At 48.5% G+C, this 22,555-nt stretch overlaps 1 protein-coding gene and 1 long non-coding RNA gene across 2 annotated transcripts; one reads left to right on the forward strand and one right to left on the reverse strand.

Moving 5' to 3' along the window:
- Positions 1–320: 320 nt before the first annotated feature.
- METRNL (meteorin, glial cell differentiation regulator-like) lies at positions 321–21,437 on the reverse strand. The gene is made up of 4 exons (XM_015295261.4): positions 21,160–21,437; positions 15,602–15,990; positions 1,977–2,036; positions 321–1,266 (listed from the first exon to the last, which is right to left on the reverse strand). Exons 1-4 carry the CDS (start codon positions 21,270–21,272, stop codon positions 950–952), a joined length of 879 nt encoding a protein of 292 aa, XP_015150747.2. The 5' UTR covers positions 21,273–21,437; the 3' UTR covers positions 321–949.
- LOC107054735 lies at positions 16,550–20,632 on the forward strand. The gene is made up of 2 exons (XR_001469316.4): positions 16,550–20,138; positions 20,447–20,632. It is a non-coding gene; the product is annotated as an uncharacterized LOC107054735 (long non-coding RNA).
- Positions 21,438–22,555: the final 1,118 nt, after the last annotated feature.

Consider the following 22,555-nt stretch of genomic DNA (forward strand, 5'->3'; position numbering starts at 1 on the left):
GAACTGCTAGCGCAACCACTAGCATAAAGCAAGCACCAAGGGCCAGCCTGTCCCTTAGAGGTGTTCCCAAAATAAACCCACAGGGCATCAGAGAGCACACTTAAGAGTCTTGCCTGGCCACGTGTCTAAAATTCTCCAAAAATAGCTCCTGCTTCCCCTTTGAAAAACACTGCGGTTCCCGATGCCTCACAGGAACTCTGCTTCTGCTCAGAGAAGCCACAAAATAAGCGAGCAGCCCAGAAACTGATCTACGAGCACATCTGGAGTCACCAAGATCAGCTTTATGGAGAGGGAAAAATAAAGATTTTAAACAGCATGTGTCAAATCCAGGGACCTTTATTTCTCTGGAATGGAAAGAATTTGCCAGCCTGGCCGAAAAATTGCAGGCGGCGATTGTACATTCTTTCAAATAAAAAAAGAACACACACACGAGTTTGGCTCCATAAATTTCTGTCATAAGAAACAACTTTGAATTGTACACCAAGCTTTTTACAAAGCATCCATGTTAAGATGGTTTACTGTGCTCTATCGCATTCTCGGCCATTTATACAGAATACACCATACCAAATGCTACATCAGCTTAAGACACTTTTAAAAATTAGTATTAAAAAGATACAAAGGCATGTTGGCTTTCATTTGGGTTTTTATTAAGACATGGAAGTTTTCTTGGTTTGTTTTCCTACAGAAGTCACTAAAAAAATATAATAACTTAATTCATAAGGACAAGATTGGTTAAAAATCCAGCCTTCCTTGCTTGGCAGCCTTCTGAGCTCGTACCTCTGTTGCTTCCATGAGTCTAACAGCACCGCAGGCTGCAGATGTGTCCTGCAGGGTCTCAGCCTGCACTCCAGATCTGGCCATGCTCTCAGTTACTGTTCAGAGTATTCACCGCAGCCAGGAAATATTCCCAGCCCAACGCTAAAAGCGACCTTCAGCCAAACAGGGGGTTTCAATCTGGGCCAATTTCACATGGATTTAGCCCTTTGTCTTTTGCTTCTTTGTACATCCTTTGGAAGTCTTTAAATCGAGGGGCACAGCCTAACCTGGCTTCCCCAAAGTGCATGCGTCCCGTGAAGAGGAAGTCTCCATCTCCTGGTCTCACCCCACACTCCAGCAGGGTCTTTATTTGTCCTCGCCAGTTCCCACTCTCTCCCGTGAGCTGAAAGACTTTGCTCTTCTGCCTGTACAGTTTGTTGACGCCAACGTGAATTACGGATTCTTGCTCTTCTGCCTCATTTGTTACATCTTGAATGGAGCCTCTGATCACTGGGAACACAAAAATGATGTGAGGAAGGGTTTCCCCAAAACCCCATTGGAATAATGGGGTCCAAACTCAGCCCCTGGTAACCAGGCAGCTCAAAGGGAAGTGATCTCACTACAGCAGCCCTGGTTTTGGACCCTTGCTATTTTTAGAGTTGACTTTGTGTTATAACCTCCAGCACACATTTGTGTTTGTTTCAGGTCGTATTTGCAACCTGCCCAGGAAGGTATTTGCAACCACGTATTAATTTCATGCACAAAAATAACTGCATCAGAAAAACAGCATCAAATGCAACAAAGATTTATAACAGCAAGTTACACTCTTAGAGCTCTGACAATGTACTTTCTGTTCTGCAGCCATCACAGATACCAGCTAGTACTGATACCAGCTAGTACTGATTTCCTCTTTTTAAAGGGAAGCAGAGAACTATTGAAACTTTTGGTCTTTTGTCAGCAGCCCATTTCAGAGCAGCGGGCAGAGGTACCCAAGAAGTCTTTGAACTTCTACTTCCACCATGGTTGCTGGGTCATCCTCTGCCCACCCTGGGGAAGTAGGTGAGCATTTTGATGTTGTTCTCACATGCACATCACCTCCCTTTGGACAGCATTTATCACTAGTGGGGTTTGCCAGATGTGTCTGTCACTTTTTGTGGAGGTTTTGGCGACAGGTGCTACAGTCAAGAGGGACAACAAAGTGGGAGGAAACAACAACTCACCGAAATCACTAGTGCAGACGGCCAAGAGGACCTCTGTGTCACTGCATGGTCGGCATGGAGCTGGAGAGAAAGGGGCAGAGTTAGCACAGGACCAGAGGGTAGGAAATAAACAGCTGGTTTTAAATGAACCAAAATCTGCTTGGGGGGGGGAGAAAGGGATCTTTGGGTCCAAAGATCTGACAGGCATCAACAACGCTAAGAGAAATGCAGGCCAACCCCAGCCCCCAAGAGATTTTTGTAATTAAGTAGGAATATGGATCTCTTTAACACTCCTGCTGGGATGTATTATCTAGCAAACACCCCACACACTCGCTGCTCTTATGCAAAATGTGTTTTGATACCGGGTGCATTTGCAGAGAGATCTGCAGCGAATTCAAAGCTCTTGAAAACGCTTTGAAGATCATGTGCCTTTTAAAGGCTGACGGCAAAGCTTCTTTCTTACAATTTCTATCCAGTGTTGTTGGGCCATTTCACAAGCCATTTAGTCTATCACCACATCAAAGTTCCAGGAGGTTACAGAGTGGGGGAGGGAAAGAAGGGAGAGAAAAACCAGCGCATGTGTTTGAGGGCGTCGAGGCAAAGCGGAAACTTGAGCCTGTATCTGGTAGAGCTCAAGCAGTACAAAGACCATTTCCTGTACTGCTGGAAACATTTGGATATCTGCGCTAATCTAATCAATGCAAGAATGTGGCTCCTCTTTGTACTCAGCCAGCTATTTCTGAGGAGAAGGTGCTGTAGTTGCAGTACAGATGTTTCCATAATGCCCCATTGAGTTGAGGAATTTGCTTACTATCAGGGCCTGCCCTGCCTAGGGATGCTAATTAAGTCTGTCCGCTGGAGGCTCAGGGATCGGAGCCCACTCGAAGTCGTTCTGAAGGACATCGGCCAGGAAAATGAACACCCATTGAGCTGTTCTGCCCTGATCCACGCAGGTGGGAGGCTGCAGGAAAACGCGGCTCATGCTGCAGACAAGACAAAGCGTTGGAGCTCCATCACACCAAGCCTGAAGCCGAAGCTTTGCCCCTCCTACAAACTCCCCCCAAAAATGTGATTTTGAGCCTCAACATCTGAAAGCATTTAGCTGCTGGATCCTCGAATTGTCACACCCTTCCTTTCACTGCTGTCGGCTTTCTGGAGGAGTTTATCCATTGCACTAAGAAGTACCTTGAAACTCTCCTACACAGTGCTCAGCCATCAGCCTTCCCAGCAGGCAGCACAAGGCGGTCTCTGGAGTAAGACAGGGCAAATCTCTGATTCTTTCCAAGGTCCCAGAAAGGCGGTGATCCAGAAAGAAGGATTATTGAACCCAATCCACCAGATTTACTCCAGTCAGATGATTAATACACAGTGTAACATGCTGTTTAATAGGATTAAAGAGAATGGAAAACGCACATTTCTGTGCGGAGATATTTGAAGGAATTATTCAGAAAGGTTAAGAAGCTCTAAAAGAAGAGGCTAGGAATAGGCAAAATAGTTTTGTTAAAGCATCTGGATCATCTGAGTATTTCTTTTGAGTGGAACCTGGATGCCTTCAGGCTTTTTAGAAACAATCCAGCCCTTTCTGGCCTTCTTTCCCCCATGCTCCCACATACCATTGCATCTCTTTTTCAAAAAACTTTGGAAACTATTTAATATAATGAGAAATAGAGAGCAGAGCCAGCCAAAGCCTGGACACAACCAGAGTACTACAATAATGTCAGTCTAAAGCTATGTTAATTTTTAGACTCAAGAGACTTTGATTAGTAGCTAAACCAAACATCCAAGTTTCATCTGACAGAGAAAATCCTGAATCACACCACATCCCACTACGGAGCCATTTCATCCAAGGCACCCACCAAACCCATCCTTTCCCATTCCCCAGCCTCCCTCTGCCCACATCAGGTCCTGGTTTACATCCCCCAAAGGGAGGTGACCTGAAAAGCTCTGGGAATCCTACAGCATTTTCACGTGGACAGAAGTTCTAAAAACACAACTGATGGACATCCACAAAAAACACAGCTGGATTTTTGGTGCCAGATTTCAGATATTTTGCTCTGCAAAGATCTCATAATGAAAAGGCATCCTAGACTTCACTAAGTCTGAGTGAAAACAGTCTTGCTTTAGACCAGGCATCTCTGTAGTTTGTCCAACCCAGAAAATTGAAAAAAACCAGAATGACTAAGCCATTTTTGTTCCCAAAATGAGTGCAACACAAGCAACTGCATTAAAGATGAAAAAGAAAATTAGTGGTTCCACCAGTTTAAATAGACTGACACTGTAATATGTCCAATGAGCAACTGTATGCATATACATGGAACAAAATCATCTTAATTGCAGACTCTAGGCAAAATCCTGCATCCTTTTTAAATGCAGAAGGAAATTAAAAGTGCTCAGTATTGCTCACACTAGATCATTACTTACAGCCTGCTTCAGATCCATGCTGACTCACAGCAGTTTGGTGGCATGCAAGCTCATTTAACAACCATTTACCACCACCCATCGCTGCAATACCAGACAGATGAAGAACAGAAATCCTCTTCTGTGGAACAGCTCCCACATCTGCATTCACAGAGTATCAAATACATCCTGCAAGTGGCAAAAACTAGCTTTGCAAGCACAGATGGAAAGTGAGTGTGAAGGATTATTGCTGAAGTAAATGGACCATTAAAAAGCAAATAACATTCACTGGCTACAACCAAAGCTTCATTCCTGTGCAGTCTCATAAATAAAATCTTAAGAAGGAGGCAGTGCTTATGCTTTCTTTTGAATCACAGCCATGAAAGAATCCACGTGTTTATGCCACAGCTTCGTTATTTGGGGTGCCCTTCAGCACTAATCTGCATTGGGCAGCAGGTGTTTTCCTCTATCACTAGGTCAGAACCACGCGTACACTTCCAAACTAAAAGGGGAAGCACCCTTACTTGTGTCAAAACTGAAGGGAAAAAAAAAGAAAAAAGGAAAACCAGCATTTCACACGTGCACAGCAGGTGAAGATGTTCATTTTCTGAGCAGTGGGCCCAGTTGCCAAACAAGAGGCTGTGTTTGCCCAATGCCCGACTCCCTGGGGACAGCTCGAGGTCTGTCCAGGTTCTCATGTCCCAAAGCACAGCTCCAAAACTGCAACACCACCACCACCGTCAGCTGCACTAATTCCTTTAGACTCAATAAGCCAAAGAGCCTTGATTCACATAGCAGCAGGGGAAGGAGGAAAAAAAAAAAAGAGAGAAAAGCAATGTTTTATTGAAGCCCTCTAAAGCCCAGATGCCTATAACTCAACCGCACCGCTTGTGGCATAAAGCCTGCATTGTGCACGTCGGCTGCCGACTCTCCTGGGAATGCCTTTGATGGATTTTGACAGTATCCTGACCTGAAGTAACCTGAGGCAGCCCTCTCCCTCCACCCCGCGGCCCGGTGCCTCCAAAGGCCTCTCTATTCACCTCCCCGCAGAGGGAGATGTAATTACATCATTCCTCACGAGCCAGCAGTCATGTCCCAGCTGCTTTGAGCGATTTGCCCTCTGAACCTGATGTTACCGAGGAGGACGCAGCGATGCTAACAATAGACTGCACTTGTTGGCCAACAGCTTTGTCGAGCACGCTGCTGGTCTTCTCCACGGGGAGGCTGAAATGCTCTGAATGGGGCAGACGTGGCCCAAAGGAGGGCCTAGAGCTCCAGGTGGTCCCCAACGAAGCCAGTGCCAAAGAGCTGAGATGGCTGAAGGATGGGAAGAGCCTCTTCCCACCATGGGGATGGATTTAAGGGCACCTTTAGTGCTGCAGTTTAGCTTGGGTCTCCTCGCCACGTCAGGGGCTGTGGGTAGGTGGTGCCCTCTCCAAGGGCACACATCCCTTTTGGTTTAGGGCACCATGAAAGTCTTCTATCCTTCAAAAGCAGGAGGTGAGGGTTATTCAAAGGGCCATCGTTGTGGTTTAGGACAACAGTTCCCTGCAGGACCCATCCATAGTGACCCACGATGCAGACATCGTAGAAACCACACAAATAGGTCTGATCTTCCCTTGAGACGTTTGTTTCAGCAGCCACACAAGGGCCTGACCAACCTCAGCTTACTCCTAAACCAGCTTCCAGCCAACGAGGAAGAGGAGTTCTCAGTCTGTCCTAACATTTCCTTAACACGCCATCAAGAAGAATGGATGAACCTCTCTGCAGGTCCTCACAAACCATCCCAGAGCACTATTTCCTCACCTCCACCAACCTCCCCCATCCACCCCACAGCTCCAGGAAGGCTCTGCTGAACATCATCATCGCTCTGACAGCAGACAGAGGAAGAGAGACAACTTCAAGCAGAAGTGAAAACGTTGAAGACAAAGTAATTGCAGAAAACCACCTTACTGAGGAATACCCTTTGGTTTCATTAAGGTCGTACACGCGTGCGGTGTGGTGGAGGTGTGGATCACGGGGGAGGGAGGCACACAGCTGCTTCATTGGCGCTTCCAGTTCTCGTGCCGTACATCACCCACACACATTCGTGTCTCTGAATAACTCTTTGAAGAGTGATCAGACATTCCAAGTATCAAAAGCTCCTGAGGAGGCTCAAGCAGGGCTGGCGCACTTTGTTAGCCCTAGGTTTGAATCAAATGATTAAAACAAGCATCCCTTCCTCTTGCTGGTAGGCTCAGCAGAAGGCATTTGAGGGGAACTGGGGATTTTGTTGCAGACCAGGCTGCTTTAAACCAAGCCAGCCAGCACTGCAGCACCTCGGCCTCCAAGATGAAATCTGCCAGCCTGACATCAGCACTAGCTCAGGCTGAACAAAAAGTACCCACCCACACCCTTCAAATTCTTGTTGGCAGCTCTGTAATTGCAGCCATGCTGGAAAGGGCATCATAGGATGAGTGTCCTTCCTGGAAACGCAGAGCGCAGGCTTCCGGGAGCAGATGGTAAAAATAGAGATGTGGTTTCTCCAATGATGCTGCATTTCTCAGTCATATTTCTGAGCCCTCAGCAGAAATGACTATGGCTCAACCAACTACTGCATGCAGCCTGGGCACAAGGGCTTAAGGGCTAACATCATATGAGCATGGAAAAAAAAAAAAAAAAAGATCTTGCCCTGATCCTACTTCCACTAATTAAAAAGCTGAATAAATTCTTTTAGTTCTTACTTCTCAAGTTTGCCTAGGCTTCCTTTTTGAAAGGACAGCTTTGCTGTCACAAAATTTGGCAAACACTGGTTCACCCAGCCCTGACTAATCATCTTTCTAAGTGTACCCCCAGCTTTCCTACCCCCTCAGAAAGCTCTTCCAGAGAAAGCCAGCATAACTTTCATCCTCCAAACACTCACAACCCCCACAGTGAAACACCACTCTGAGCTACATCGACACATCAGCACATCAGTGCCTCTTTTTAAGTATAAAATGGAGATGTTAGCCAGGAGCTCAAGCCAGCAGAGCTACATCCAGCACACCTGTGCTTAACATAATACCTGCAGCCACACACATGGGGAAAACACAGCCGGATGACATCGAGCAGCTGGGCTGGAAGTCACGGACACCCAGTCACAACACACAGAGGAGCTCTCTCATCACTCTTTTGTTTTACAAGGCTTTCCTGTTCTTTGGATGGGATAGGGTTACATGGCTTTCTGCAAGCACTGTACTTTTCCTAGTGTGTCAGTAGGAAAATGCCAAGCTGGGGAGCAAACCCAACATCTGGGCTTGTGCTGATCCCGGCCCCTTGGCTCGGTGGCCATCATATGGGGTCAGGAAGGATTGCGCTCCGTAAACCAAAAGAAGGTTAATGCTATGAATAATGTACTGAACCAGTTGAGTGCTTTTCTGAAGGCAGAAAGAATCATCTCCATCATTTGCTGGAAAGTTAATCTGAGCTCTGTGCTAAGCAAAAAGCTCAGCGTCTCCCTTCCTCTACCACCACAATTGAGCCAATATTTGGTACAGAACAAGATGGTGATTCAACAGCGGGTCCGAAGCAATGATGCTGCAGTGGAGATCCACCTCAAACTTCTGTGCCTGAAGCAGGGATCTCGGTGACTTTTAAAAAGCACCTCCTCCAGCTCCTTGCCTTAGCTCATTTCCAACATTTGGTTCAACGTGCACATACGTACAGGTTTCCAGAAGTAACTTGGAAAATAAAAAGCACTGGCCAAGAACTATTTAAACCTGCAAATAAGTTTAATGAAATGCAGACTTTCACATGCTGTGGCACGGACTGTGCCAAGAGAATTGAGTTAATACCACATCCTTCCTGCACAGAATAAAAAAAGCACACTGTAAACCTCACCAGTAGAGATGTGATGACCTTCGCATTCTGAGAAACGTCAAGACAAGAGCCCATAAACCCGAAATTTATCTTTTCACAGAAATGTCTTCCAAGAAGGTATTAAAGTCCTAAGTACCAAGGAAGACTATTTGTGTAAACAGTTTGAGGGAGAGATTTGGTACCAGGCAAGCTGCATTTGCAACAGCTTTCAAAATGAAACTTGGCTCAGTATCTCTGGAGCATGTAAGGGTTCTCTGGGGTTGCACTGCAGAGTCAATGCCTTTCTGCTGTTCCAAGATGCAGCACCCATTCTGACAAATGAGCTGAAAGGTCAACTGGAAACACAAACAGCCATTTGTTGAAAGGGAGAAAAAAAAAAAAAAAAGGAAAGAAACAAAAGAAATTGCACAGCAGTTTTTATTCAAGCATCACCAGACACTATTAAACTCCACCTCCAAGCACAAGTGGCTCCAACCCAGGAGAAATCCCAAGAAGTGTCATAACTTCCCAATGCTTCTTGCTTTCCCACCTCCTCTGGGCTGCCGACTGCGTGCCCCCAACACCTTCTCCCTTCCCTGTTTCCCCTCCTGCCACATGCAACCATTGCTCAGCCTCCGTTCTGCCTTCTCGTCTCTCCCCACTCATTCCCACTATGGAGCTGGGCTCCAGGCTTGGTGCTGATGGAGAACAACTCATGGCAGAGCCTCACTGGGACAGCAGCAGTGCAGCGGTAGCAAGGTCAGCGCCTAGCTGAGCTCCTGCACCTACCCTTTGCATTGCCAGTCCTATAAAAACCCTCAGTTACAGTCAAGCCTGCAGTGTATCACACCCAAATAGCTTTACTGAGTAAATCAAATCTTTGGTTTAATTCCCTCTGTTCAAACTGCACCAGCAAATAGAGCCCAGCAAACAAGAAGCTTCTCGGCAATTACACTCTCACATGCTCCTGTGCAAGCAGCCTCAGTAACCATCTGTCATTTCTTTGCTTTCTCTCTCTCTCCCTGCAATTAAATAGAAAAGCAGACAGCAAGTGACTGCTGGGAACTTCTGCTGTATGCCCACAAGACACCAATATAAAGCCGTTAAAAAATGATATCAATTTGTTTGTCCCCGAGGGGATTCCTCTCTCCTTCCTCGAACCCCTGCCGCCCCACCAGGGACCAGGAAAGGGAAGCACTGGGCGGGCACAAGGATGGGGCCGAGGTGTTGGGGTCAGAGATCCCTGAGGGCTGCAGGACCTCGGCTCCAGTTCTGCTCCTACCCCACAGCTGCAGCACTGCACCTCCACGCAGCCGCAGCACCCCCGGCAGCACAGGACAGAGCAAATATTTCTCCTGACTGAAAAACAACAAAGATTTATGGCTTGGCTCATCATCCCCTCCTGAAATTCACTCTGAAAATATTTTTTTCTTCTAAAGAAAATGCCGTTCCAGAGCCTTGTAAAAGCACGCGCTAACCAGACCGAGGAAAACAAAGTTATAAGGGAAGTTCTGATGTCTTGTTTGGTTTGGTCTGTGACAGACAGCTAACAAAACACTCCGTTCAGACAGCGTGCAAGGGCAGGAGATGAGAAGTTACGTGGTGTTGGCTGCCCTGTCCCTGCCAGGGCACCGCAGTCAGCACCCATGGGCTGAGCCGTGCCAGCAGCACAGTGCAGCCCCCTCCCCATCCCCACCTCTCCGAGCCAGTAATGCCTCCCTGTGGAGAGCAGGATAGAATTAAGTAACGAGTGGCTGGTTAAAGTTAAACCCCAAGAGCGGGGTAATGACAGAGCAAAGATTAAGTGACTCTTTATAAAAAAAAAAAAAAATAGCACTTCTGCACTCACATCCATGCAGGCCCTTCTGCTGCCTGTTTCTAGAAAGCAAATTCTTTTTGGTACATGGGAGAGCTCTGAAGGAACACAGTGAGTGTCATTTTAAACACAGGTTTATTGGGTCAGCACATTCTTATAGAGGGCTCAGCCCCACGCAGGGAGGTGATGGATGTGATACCACTGTTCTGTGAGCCCCACAGAAACTTACTTCAGGTTTTCTATTTGTAACAGGAAAAGCTTTAGGATGTATACATTCTTTTTCTTCCCCTCCTTTCTTGTCATCCTCAGATCACTGACCTATCCTACACAGAATTTTTCCTTCTTTCTTTTTTTTTTTTTTTTTTTTTTGCCTTACATTTCTCACTTCCACTTGGACTACATTGGTGTAAATCTCCTGACAGCTCCACTGGGGCAGAGCTCCATCCTGCACACACAAATGATCCTGGGGATGGCTTAAAGCACTGGAAAACCCAGCCAGGCTCCCCATGCTTATTTAACAAGTCACAGATTTGGGCCCAGGGCAGCTTCCAGGTACCCACGTCACATTACAGTGAATGCTTTCTGGCTTCTACAACAGATTACAGCTAAAGAGATTTTCCAAATCTCTGCAAATCGAGCCCCCGGTGCAGGCAAATTCTGACCTAAGTTTCTTATTCCTCCAGGAAGGTGGAGGGGCAGGAGGAGGAATGCAGCCCCCCCCATCCCCTCTATAACTACAGCCTCAGGAATTAGCAAGCTAAACACTTTCGCCGAGCAAGCACAGAGCATTATTAAAGACTGCCAAGCAACTCCGCTGGATTGCAGATCTGGTGGTGGGGACCATCTCCTGCAATACATAAAGGTCAGCGCAAAGCAGAGCCCCAGCTGCCCGCACAATACACCTGACTGCTTATTGGTTTTGACTGCCCACTGAGTTGGGAAATAAGCTAACGGCATTCGTGGCCAGTCTAGCAAAAATAACCTATTTTCTTACGGCCTGTCCCCTGCAGCTGTGTATTTATCATTGCAGCTCCATTGTCACCTCGTCTGCCCGCTGCAGAACCAGCTCCTGTCCTGGCAACATCAAAGGGCAAGCGGGGCCACAGGAGACTGCTGTCAAACCCATTTGCTTGGGGGAAGGAGAGATTAAATTAGGGCATCCCTCCCGTTTTATTTTATCTGTGGTTGAAGACTTCTCAGTTCCACAGTGTGGTCTTATTGAGGCTCACTGATTCCTGAAAGCATCAAACCTGCTCAGTGTAAGAGGGTGTAAGTGCAGCATGTGTGCTGCCCGTGCATCACAACTGTGCTTCAAAAGCATTTCACACAGGAAGAAACCCTAAAAGCTTTGCTCTTAAGCTCTTAATCATAGCCCAGATACCAATAAGCGTTCTTAATTTCCAGTCTGCTTTCTCAGGCCAGTGAATTAATAGCTTACAGGAAATAGCTGAATACTGTCCTTCATTAGTTAACTGGATTTATCCAGTTCTGCTTTGTGTTTCAGATACCCATTTGAGCACAGTACCTCCTATCTATTAATATTCTCAGCCAGGTACCAGCATTAATAAAGAAAGCATACCAAACAGTTACTAGAACCTGCACTAAGTGGGGAGATGCCATCAAGATAAAGGGCCATTTTTGTTAAAGTTTGACTTCTTTACTACACAAAAGTGGGTGGGTAATGAAAGTACTTTCAATTTACCTCCTGAGCCCTAACAATCAAATTACAGATAACCCCACGAGCACATAATGGGAAAGGCAAATTATGCTTGTGTAAAGATGGATGCAGAGCTTGGATGTGATATTCCTGAGACACAGAACTCAGGGAGCAAATAAAGGTCCTTTGGTCCTGCAGTGCTTGGCCAAACGTACAGAGCCCTGTTTCAGGTTGGCAGAGGAGCAGCTGAAGAACAGGAAAAGCAAATGACTCTCAAGGGACCTGCAGCCTTTCCATAGGAATTTGATCCCAGCAGACCCAGACCAGGCACACACGTGCTCTGCTGCAGTTTGGGTGGATCACGGCTCTCAGAACACTGCTGGGAGCTGTATGGCTGAAGACACTCCTGGCAACGACTCCATCTACCTGCCAGTCCAACACAGCCCCGCAGTATTTTAATCCGGCTGAAGAGATTAGAATCAGCAGAACTCAACAACCTGAACGAGTTCTGCAGCTTCTCCATGGCCTTGGGCCAAAATGTCACACTGCCTCAGTTCCTCCGTTGGGCTTCAGAGCCACTGAAAGCACGTGCTGAAGTCAATGGCCCATCAGCATGGATGAGAATTACAACCCAAAAACCTAATCTGAAAACAAAACCATTTTCAAATACACCCATGGCCTTGGGTATCAGGGAGAGCACAGCCAGCAGGATGCCTGAATGGTGAAGCTGACCCTTCCATGGGACTGCATTTTTTCGCTGGTCACCACCAGACTGAAAACCATCCCGTGCCAGAGATTTCAGAAACCAGGATTAAAGCACAGTGCACAATACGTATTTCCTCCAATTAGGGCAACCTTCAGAGAACGTGGTAAGGCAACCTCAGAGCCAAACTCCCCAAATTTGGGAAGTCGTAACGACACGCCGTGTCTTTCAACCTTCCCGAAGAAAGGGAAAGGCTCATTCAGAACCTGTGTGTGTTTTCTGCTGAATTATTTGCAAGGCTCTGATTAAGTGGGAAAGAATGACTGTAAACTAATAAAACTTGAGGTTTTCTAATTAAACCACAGGCACCCTGCCAAGCATTGCTGATTTGTTGATGCGCCCTGCAATGTCAGGGCTCTGAGGACACAACAGGTCATTAAAGTATTAAACAGATGACTTACACTCTTTAATCAGAGCCGGGATGCCAAGTTAGGAAGAGAGAGTAAACTCAAGGGCAGAGTACAATAATTATCACCAGGAAACAAACACACCGTTGAGGGAAAGCCGAGAGAAATGGTGAGTGATTGCTGGAATAGCTATTGCACAAGGAAAGGGCTGGAGCACCGAGCCCCACACCTGGCTCTTTTATGACCACAGCATGAGCTTCAGGTACCCAACCACAATGAGACCACCGCTACCTGCAGCGAACCTCCTCCCCAAACAGACAGATCAGCAAAGAGCATCTATTTGGAGTCTTCATACTAAATGCAGAAGCAGCTACAGAAGAAAGAAGGCCCACGGGCTGCAACGGGTCCTGAATGCACTGCTCCATAGAAGCCTCGCAAGGCAGCTATTTGGCAGTTTCCCCAGACATATAGATATTTATAGGAGAATAAAAGTGCTCGTCTGACTGAGTAGTGGAAAGAGTCATGTATGGCATTTCCATCGTGTTTTCACCCCCCATCACCCCTCCCTAGCATCAGAGAACCCAAAAAAAGGCAGGAGAAATCATTTAAAATACAATAGAGATCCCTCGTTTGCCTTGAAGGCTCTGCTGATGAACTATTAAAACACTTCTTCTGTCCCAACAAGACACTTGGAGCGTGGAGCAGATAAGCCTGCCGCATTGTTTTATAACAGCGCTGAGAGTCAACCAGCGTCTGTCAGAGCTGAAAATACAGCAGTCCTAGAAGAAGTGATTTATCGTGCCTATCAGAGAGGAGGGCTGTAATGGGATTCAGCCCACAGTCTGACTGCTGACAGTCTCTGAAGGAAAACACCCAGGATTTTACGTGGAGAGCGCTGAATTCTGAGAACAGAGCAGTTTGTGCTGAGATGGCGAGCACAACTGTAGCAAAGCTCAAAAGAGACCATATCCACGTGCAAATTAAGAACAGAGGGGATGGGCACTCTTTCTCTGGTGCTATTTTTACGCACATGCAAAAACAATTTCAGCTTTTCTTTGGAAAAAAAGTGCATCTTGACTTTTCTTGGTAAAACGTGACTTGCTTCGTGCTGGCCTGCCTGCATCTGCGCCCTCACAAAGAAAGGAGCACTGACTCTGGGAACATTCTCCAAATAACTGATCAAACAATGTCTTTAATGTCTTCTGCGATGGAATTTTACTACATAGCTAGCATTCTGCACAGCGTATTCATCTTTGAAGAAATGATCTTACAGGGAAAGCAGCCCTGCAGTTGGTGCCAGGCCTCTTTGCAGCTCTTGGACAATGCAGAAGTGGTGAAGTCTGCCTGAAACGCACAGCCCTCAGCACTGCCCTGCGAGCTGCACACAGAGCAGGAGCAAAGGAGGCAACTGAAATATGTGAATATTTGCCTTTTTTGTTTTCATGGCAAACACGCCATCTGTCAGTTATCGGGGTTACTGCATTAGTCCTCAGCCCACTGCTGTCTGGCTAAGTTAGGAACTGCTTTCAGGATCGAAATAAGATCCTGGAAAAGATCTGAGCAGCCAACATCTGCATGGCAGCAGAGCAGGAAGAATGCACGAATGTATTCATCCAGGGTCCTATTGTGGAAGAGAACGGGACTCAAGCTCTGCAGTCATCTACCCAAAGCAGGATGGGAGACACACAGCCTGGAAATACAGCGACAGCCTCATCAACCACACTGCTGTGTATCAAGTGGCATCTCAGCCACAGCACAAGGTGTCATGCAGCCTACACACTGCTCCTTGGGCTGACTTTTGGGACACACTGTCCTCCATCTGCTGCTGCTCGGGATGCACTGGGCTTCTCCCCTTCCAGGAATCAGGAATAAAACCCATAGGTGATTCTGCATGGAGGAGAATCAGACACCACCTATCTGAAAAGAATTTCCCCTTCCCCCATCATCCTCCACCAATGCTAGTTGTTGTTCTTCTCAAACTGCCTAATTGATCAGCACAACTAGGTTACGCCTAGAGCTTTTGTTCTCAAGTGGAATCACAAAATGGCTCAGGTTGGAGGGGACACCCAGGTCCAACCCCCTGCCATGGGCTGGTTGCCAACCACCGACTCCCATCCAACCTGGCCTTGAATGCCTCTGGGGTATCAGAATTTTAAGGCTCATAAATTCTTTCGTCCACTCCCCCTTCCTACAAACTTTCGTTGGTGTAAAACTCCTCCCTGCAGAATTTGATTTGCAGAGAGGGTGAGAGAGAAGACAACATTGGCACCGTGCACGCGGTGTCAGCCTGCTGGAGGCTCTGCCACTGCACAGCAATGCTCCAGGGAGCGAGCTGGGAAGAGCTGAGGAAGGAGCACACCAGAGAGGAAAGAAATAACTGGGTCAGCAAGTGGCAGTAGTTGTAGAGGGGAAAAAAGAGACAGAAAAGGAGTTCCTCCTTGGTCAAATGTTTGTTATTCAAAACATGCAGTGGGGTTTAAAAAACTGATTTAAAAAAAGCGGTTAGCCAAGCGCTGCAGCGAGGCTCGGAAGCCCTGTTCACACTGGAGTTCATTGCAGGGTAAAGCCAGTTCCTGTGATTCACCCCAGGCCTGTAAGGGGAGAACCGTTCACAATGCAGGCCTTAACAAATCGTTTGGAGTTCAGCCTGTGTGACCAGCTTCCAAAAAACAACAACAAGGAATTAAAAAATAAATACATCTATTCTTCCGCAATAGCCTGTTTATAAAACATGCCCTTAAAAGCACATGAAATTCGGAGCCAGCCACTTTCCCACTCACTCACTCACTCTGCCATCTGTTCCGCATCCATAACAATACGTGAAAACACGACCGATATCCCAGAACTCACCAGAAACTGTGTGCAAATCAGATGCAATCCCCCTGCTCATCAGTTCGTACTGGAAGCCTGTGATCTTCCTGCTAATGTCCTGCTGGGGGGTGGCCTCAACAAACAGCCCCCCCTGGTCATAGCCAAAGCAGTACACCTTGCTGGGGCTGCGCTCTCCATCTCGGACCAAGAGTTTGAGTTCTCCAGTTTTTTCCAAATAAATATTTGCTCCTGCAGAGTCCTTGAAGGGCTTTATGCAAACAGTCAAATGTTTGTAGGAGGCAGGTGAAGTGTTGGGTCGCAGGTTGACTATGAGCGCTCCCGTGGGATACATCCACTCTATGGAGCCTTCGGAACAGCGGAGGTAGACCTGTTCAACATCCTTCTTGTGAGACTCGTGAGTTAAGCCACTGAGGGAAGAAAGAAAGAGAAAGTTAGGCAAATGACAGAGCTAGTAAAGCAAATGTCATAACCTCAAACCTTCAAAGAGCCACATCAACAAGCGCAGGAAATCTACTGTAGGGCTGAGTGTCAGCCCAGCCAGCTCTGCAGCTGCCAGAAGCATTCGGCTTAATATTAAAGGACAGTTTTTAAATCGTCTTCCAAAAGAAAAAGTCAAACCACTAATAATTGACTTCAGCTTTAAGTAGGATATAAGCACATGATCAAACGCAGCTAAATTACTACAGCCTCGGTTACATCAACTGAGCTGTGGCAAATGACTGGGTGCATACCAGTGGAACACGTACACTGCAGCTCCCGTCCCAGTGGCTCACACCAGCACGGTCTCCAGCCTCACAGATCCGACCCCACCTTTCCACAAGTACTTTGTTCCTCTTCCAAGCCTATATTCCCAATGGATCTGAAACTGGGAGGGAAGCCAAGCTCGCCCCATGAGCTGGAGCAAAGGGATGCTCTGGTGCTGCTGATACTCCCACCCCAGTCTCCAAAATAGGAGGTATGGAAAAAAAGACCTCCCCCCGCTCCTCGTTCATAGCTAGGAAGCACTGAAGTATGCTCCCCTACTTCCCTCAATATGAGGTTTAAGCCTTTCACTGCTTAACTCCAAAAGGCTCTGAGCTATGGGTGCTCAAAGGGGCCAGTTACTACTGCTGGGACAATGGGACATCACCACTCCTGGGTCCTCGCCCAGCACTGGGGCAAGAAAACGAACACCCCAGCAGTCATTTTGAGGGCAGTAATCACAGAGATGGGACCGGAGCAACACAGGGATCCCAGGCCTGTGGGATGCCCAGGCTGATGGGAAACCTGTAGTAAATCCTACAGCCTGCTTGTCCGTGGCCTAAAGCAGGGAAGGCTCTGAACAGCTCCCGCTGCATGTCGCTGCTGCTGGGCCAGCCCTGCACAGGCTCTTTACCCAGACTTCAAGCACTAATATTTACCAGTACTTAAAGAGGGGCTCCGGTACTTGACGGCCTAAAGGAAAGCTGGCGAGGGCTCTATATCAGGGAGTGTGCCGATAGGAGAAGGTTAACAGCTTTCAACAAAAAGAGGGTGAATTTAGATTAGATATTGAGAAGATATTCTTCACTCAGAGGGCGATGAGGTCCTGGCACTGCCCACAGCTGTGGTGCCCCATCCCTGGAGGTACCCAAGGCCATGGATGGGCCCTGGGCAGCCCAAGCTGGGGGGCAGCCAGCACATGGCAGGGGGGCCATAGGGTCCACTCCAACCCAGTTCCCAAATATAAGCATCTTTTACTCTGTACCCACTCAAAATGAGGCCCTGAATGCAGCTCCCTCATCTGCTGTTCAGCACTTTGGAGAAACCACACTCCCATCTACCAGGAGATTAACCAAGAAAGGAAAATACGTAGAAGGGATGAAACAACTTGTCTGAGAGTACACAGGAAATCTGTGGCAAAGACAGAACGTGTTTTAAAATAGTGCAATGACATCAATCTCTGGTTTCTCAATAGAAACCTCCAAATAGGCAGTTCTCCACCCCAAAGATACATACACGTGCTGAATGGGGTTAAAATTCAAGTCAGCATTTAGAAAGTAACAAGAAGCTGTGTGTAAAATAAGGGGGGGGGAGGGGGGAACACACACACACAAACCAACATATGGTTTGCATTTACTGACTCATTATTGTGAGTGTCAGTGTGACCCACTTGATAGAGGTTACATGAGGAAGCTCAGGAAAAAAAGTCATATTTAATAATAATAGTGCCTGCAAACATGTGCTCCTGAATGATCTTGAAAGCCACATCAAGGACGCAGATGAGGAGAAACGAGGGACAAGTTTCTGACCTCTGGTCTCCTGCCCTCCCATTCGGTAGTGCTCGACACGTTCAGGAAACTTAACTTTCAGTGGGACATCTCAAGTTGACTGTAAATCCACATCTGGTCCACAAAATCAGCTTTCACCACAGCACGAGCGTGATGCCACTCAACTGAAAACACAGGAGTCTGTTCTCTTGCAAGCAGTGAATAAGTAAAACTAAACAGTGTGAAGTTTATTCCACTGCACGGAGACAAGAAAAAAACCAACACAACAGCCCTCATGCATCACTTATTCCTTCTCAGGACATCAAAACAAGCTATGTGGGACCTGTAGGCCTTATAATGGTAACTTCCACTCCTAAACCTGTGTTTAAACAGAGGGGAGGTGCATGGGGCAAAACTCTGAACTCATGCACTGAAACTGCTGCTGTAAGTGATCCTACCAGCACTGAGGCACTGAATTTCTGCCAGAGGAAAAAAAAAGCCTCAGCATTCATTTTGTTCAAACAATCATGCTGCTCAAACAAAATAAAACAGAACAGGGTGGACTTGGAAATTATCTTCTGAAAGCCAATTATATCCCAGAGGCAAGAGTGATGCCATTAGACAGACACATCAAGCACAAGTACCTGTACACATTAAGCCCTATAATAAAGGGTGACTCAAAAGTTAAGCAGATTTCAAAATAGACGCCAGTGTTACTTAACAGCAACCACCATCATCCAGTCAGACCTGTCACTTTGCTTGCAGTCAAAATGACATGTCACCGTGTCAAGCTTGTTTAATGCCATGCTCAGCTCTCTCTGGCCAGCCATACCGTGACATAAAGGTCCATACCATGACATAAAGGTCCATACCATGACATAAAGGAGGTCTATTTTTTCTATTTTTTTCCCCCAGGTTCATTATGTTTTTGTTGCTTTTAAATTCACAGCAGGCAGATATGGCCGCAGACTCACGTTACAGTGACGGATGAGCCATCCATCATCTTCAGATCTCTGTAGTTTATTGGGACTTGCATCTACAACAAGCACTGCTTCCTCATACCAATCCATGAGAACATCTTGAATCACTGCATTGGTCTCCTCACTCCCTTTCTGGTTTCAGCCCTGCCCCATGTCTGCCTTGAAAGATCTCCGCTGTATTGGTGCAGTAAGCAGTTATGCTGCAGTATGCAACAGGTGCTATTCAGAAGTAAAAAGGGATGACAGGAATGGCACCACCTACTTCTATTTCAGATGCTCTGAAGGGTACTCAGAGTACCCACGTCTTCTCAGCGCCCTTCAGTGAATGCAGAGAACTTCAGATCTTAATTTGGGGGATAATCAGATAATTAAGGATGACAACATCAAGACTTGCCTGGTGCAGATGGCAAGACCAACGGGTGTAATCTGCCATATCACAGCTGAATTCTCACTCTTCCAGGCTGTATCAATAAGGCCAGAGCAGCATATTCCCAGCACATCAGTGGGGTGGTTTTGCCCAAAGCACTGTGAAGTCACTGCAGTAAGAAAACCTGAAGCTACAGCAAGAGTAATAACCAGGCACACAGCACAGCAACTTTTCTGCTTGCTCTCTGGACAGTGCTCTCCTGGAAGCTCTGTACTAAGCTATTTATTAGGATGCTGCTGTGGCCTACTGAGTGCACTTAAAGTGCAGGTGTCACACTGTGCATTGCATCACATTCCCCTGGAAGCATGAGGGATATGCATAGGAATCCCAGCACAGCTCCTCACAGTACTCAGGGTTATGGGTTGGTCGCTTCACAAACTAGTGGGGAAAAAAATCGTATCCAATAGATTCTATTTTCATCATCTTTAATATAGATGTATATAAAGGTGAGAAAACACCTTCAGGTTTACTGTAGAAGATCACTGGGCTCTCAATCTGCCTACACAAACCAACCTAGAACTTCTCAGCAAGACGACTCAATTTTGGTATCCAACTTCATAGGCTTTTCAAAGTTATGGCCAAAATATAACACAAACCACCCCACAACTTCAAAACATTATATTCCACAATAAAAAGTCCTTCCTGACCCATGTAGCTATTAAGTATCCACACTGAAATACTTAATTAGAGGGTACTTATTGGGACATCAAAGTACCTTCTTTCCTTCCTAACTGCTGGTCCTTTAGGACAAATCAGGTGCCAGTTAACACCTCAGGACCAGCAGCATTTCTGGTGACACCTGCTTGCTACCAGTGAGGCCGGAGCTCCATCCCCTCCTGAGTCCCATCCCCACGGGCTGTGTGGGGACCGCTGCCCACCCATGAGATGCATGCAGCTGCAATGCTTATGGATGAAAACAGGTACAGCTTTCAGGGCAAGGAGGCTGGAAAAGGAAAATAACGCAATTAGGAGTTTGCCAGAGGTCTAACAGGTTTGGCCCATACCGAACGGACTCGCCTTGAAGTGGATTCGCGGGGATTAAGGACGCATCAATTGTCAGCAGTCCAAAGGAGTTCAGAAAAGAAGTAAATAGCGGCATCGCGCCTTTGGAGAGCCACAGATAGGAAGTCGTTATGCTTCGAGTCAGCCCAGCTGTTTCCCCACTTTGAATTCTCCCTGCTCCAAAATACCTTCCTGACACGAGCTGGCCCCAACTTTTATTTTACAGAAATTCAGATCTCAGCAGAGCACCGAGCCAACATTTCTGACTCCCCAAGCAATTCTCTTCAAGCTGACGGAAAGCCGGATCTAGCAGCCTGTTAGCAGAGAAGCTTTTTAAAACCGTGAACAGCCCCAACCGCACACGCTGAACTTATTACGAGCAATTAAAGGAGAGATAATTCGGGAGATAAACGCCTGAGAACCGACGTCGTTCCTTATTCAGCGCAATTAGAACAGATCGGAGCGGGCTGCGGCAGCTCGGCGCTCTCGGGACGGAGCGGGACGGCTTCCAGGGCCCGCCGGGACGGCAATGCTGCGGGGCCGGGAGCAGCGCGCAGAGCGCCCCGCAGGTGCAGCGCATCCCGGGGAACCGCGCATCCCAGCGCCGATCGCATCCCTGGGGAAAGCGGGGCAGCCCCGGGAAGACGGTCGCGGGGACAAACTTCTCCTCGGGAACGTGGCACCGCCCTCCTCCTCCTCAGCCCACGGCGCCGCTGGGCAGAAGGGAGCCTGCCCCGGCCGCTCCAGCCCTGCCCTGCCCCGGCCGCTCCAGCGCTGCCCCGCAGGGACGGGAGAGCAGAGCCGCTCCGCTCCCGCCTCGTGCCGCCCCCTCCCCGCACCCGGCCGGGCATCCCGCTTTCGCCCTTTTGTTATCGCCCCCGCTTTCTCCCCGAGGTGGGGGCACTAGGGGCGGCCCCCGCTTTCTCCCTCTGGCCTCACCTCCCCTTCCAGTTGCACAGGTCGCTGGAGTACTGCGCCTCGGCGCCGCCGCCCAGCAGCAGCCGCAGCCCCAGGAGCAGCGGCAGGAGCCCGGCGGCCGGGGCGCTCCGCATGGTCCCCCCGCCGCGACCCCCGGCCCAGGGCCGAACGCTGCGCGGGAGCGGTGCGGAGCGATGCGCGCAGCCCCCGTGGGCTCGCCTACATGGCGGGCAGCGCAGAGCGGAACGGAGCGGTTACCCCATGCCCGGCTCCACGCTGCGCCGCTTCGGCTCCGCTCTGAAGTTTGCAGCAGCTCGGCTGCGAGCTCCCAGCTGAGGGGCGGGAGCGGGCCGGCCTCCCCGAGGAGGCTGAGCTCCTCCTCCCCCCGCTGCCTCCCTCCCTCCTCCTTCGGCGGGGCCGGCACTTGCTGCTCGAGCAAAACGCGGCGCCGGATCGGGAGCAGCCGCTGCGCCTCGGGCACGTTACGGCGCGGCACAGGTGCCCGGCACTGCCCCGTGCCCGGCCCGCCCCTCCCCCTGAGCTCCGGCCTCGGCTGACCCCGCAGGACCCGCTGGCAGAGGGACTTCGCTCCCTCCGTGACATCCCCCGGGTGCCAGGAGTGCATCCCGCACCTCGGCCCCCAGCAGCTCTCCAGCTTTCCTCGAGGATGTGGGCTGATCGCTTTGCTGGAACCTTCTTGTGTCGCCACTTAGCAGGAAGCACTTAGGAGTCGATCTTATTTGTGAACTCTCCTTAATGACCACTTTGGATACCACCGTGTCTTGTTGAATGTCCACGTTTAATCTGTAGTTGATTTGGGAACCTTAAAGCCCCCTCCTGCGGGACATCGGCAGCATAGAAAGGCTCTCCAGGGTGGGAGAGCCCCAAAACCACGCTTCCCAGGCCAATAATGGGGGGGGAGGGAGGGTAACTGAATGTGGGGAAGTGTGCAGGAGATCCCCCAGCACACAGACAGCACTGAGGCCCTGAGTGTTCTTTCCAAGGGGAGCGAGGTTGGTATTACACACCCGCAGATAGAAGAGGGGTTAACGCACTTCCAGATCACTGCGTTTCTCAGTGTCCCGTTGTTCTTTCAAGTGTCTGTCACTGCTCAGGGCAGGGCACTGTGGGGCTTTTGCTGGTGAGAGTTCACGGATGAGCATTAAACACATACAGCGGGCTCACAGTTTGGTGTTACCCTCCTCAGTGCCTTTTATAGCACGCAGAGGGATGGTGCAGCTCGGAGCGCTCCCTGCCTGCTGCTGGAACAGGAGGGCATCCTCAGCACCGCACCCCCTTCCATTTGTGGGCTCAGCTTTTCACATGGGGTTTTCTTTTTTTTGGCTGTTGTTGTTATTGTTTTGTAAATCGCAGGTAGTGCCCCGATGCTTATGAAGTATTAAGGTAATTGCAGTAA

This window comes from Gallus gallus, chromosome 18 (genome assembly GCF_016699485.2).
Source record: "Gallus gallus isolate bGalGal1 chromosome 18, bGalGal1.mat.broiler.GRCg7b, whole genome shotgun sequence".
In the NCBI taxonomy this organism is placed as follows: Eukaryota; Metazoa; Chordata; class Aves; order Galliformes; family Phasianidae; genus Gallus; species Gallus gallus.

What these genes read in the sequence shown, in the direction of transcription:
- METRNL (XM_015295261.4), bottom strand. Translation starts at nt 21,272, where the DNA reads ATGCGGAGCGCCCCGGCCGCCGGGCTCCTGCCGCTGCTCCTGGGGCTG. An exon ending in CTGTGCAACTGGAAGGGGAG is followed by an intron (nt 15,991 to 21,159) that starts GTGAGGCCAGAG and finishes TTCTTCCCTCAG; the next exon opens with TGGCTTAACTCACGAGTCTC. An exon ending in CGTCTGCACTAGTGATTTCG is followed by an intron (nt 1,267 to 1,976) that starts GTGAGTTGTTGT and finishes TTGTGTTCCCAG; the next exon opens with TGATCAGAGGCTCCATTCAA.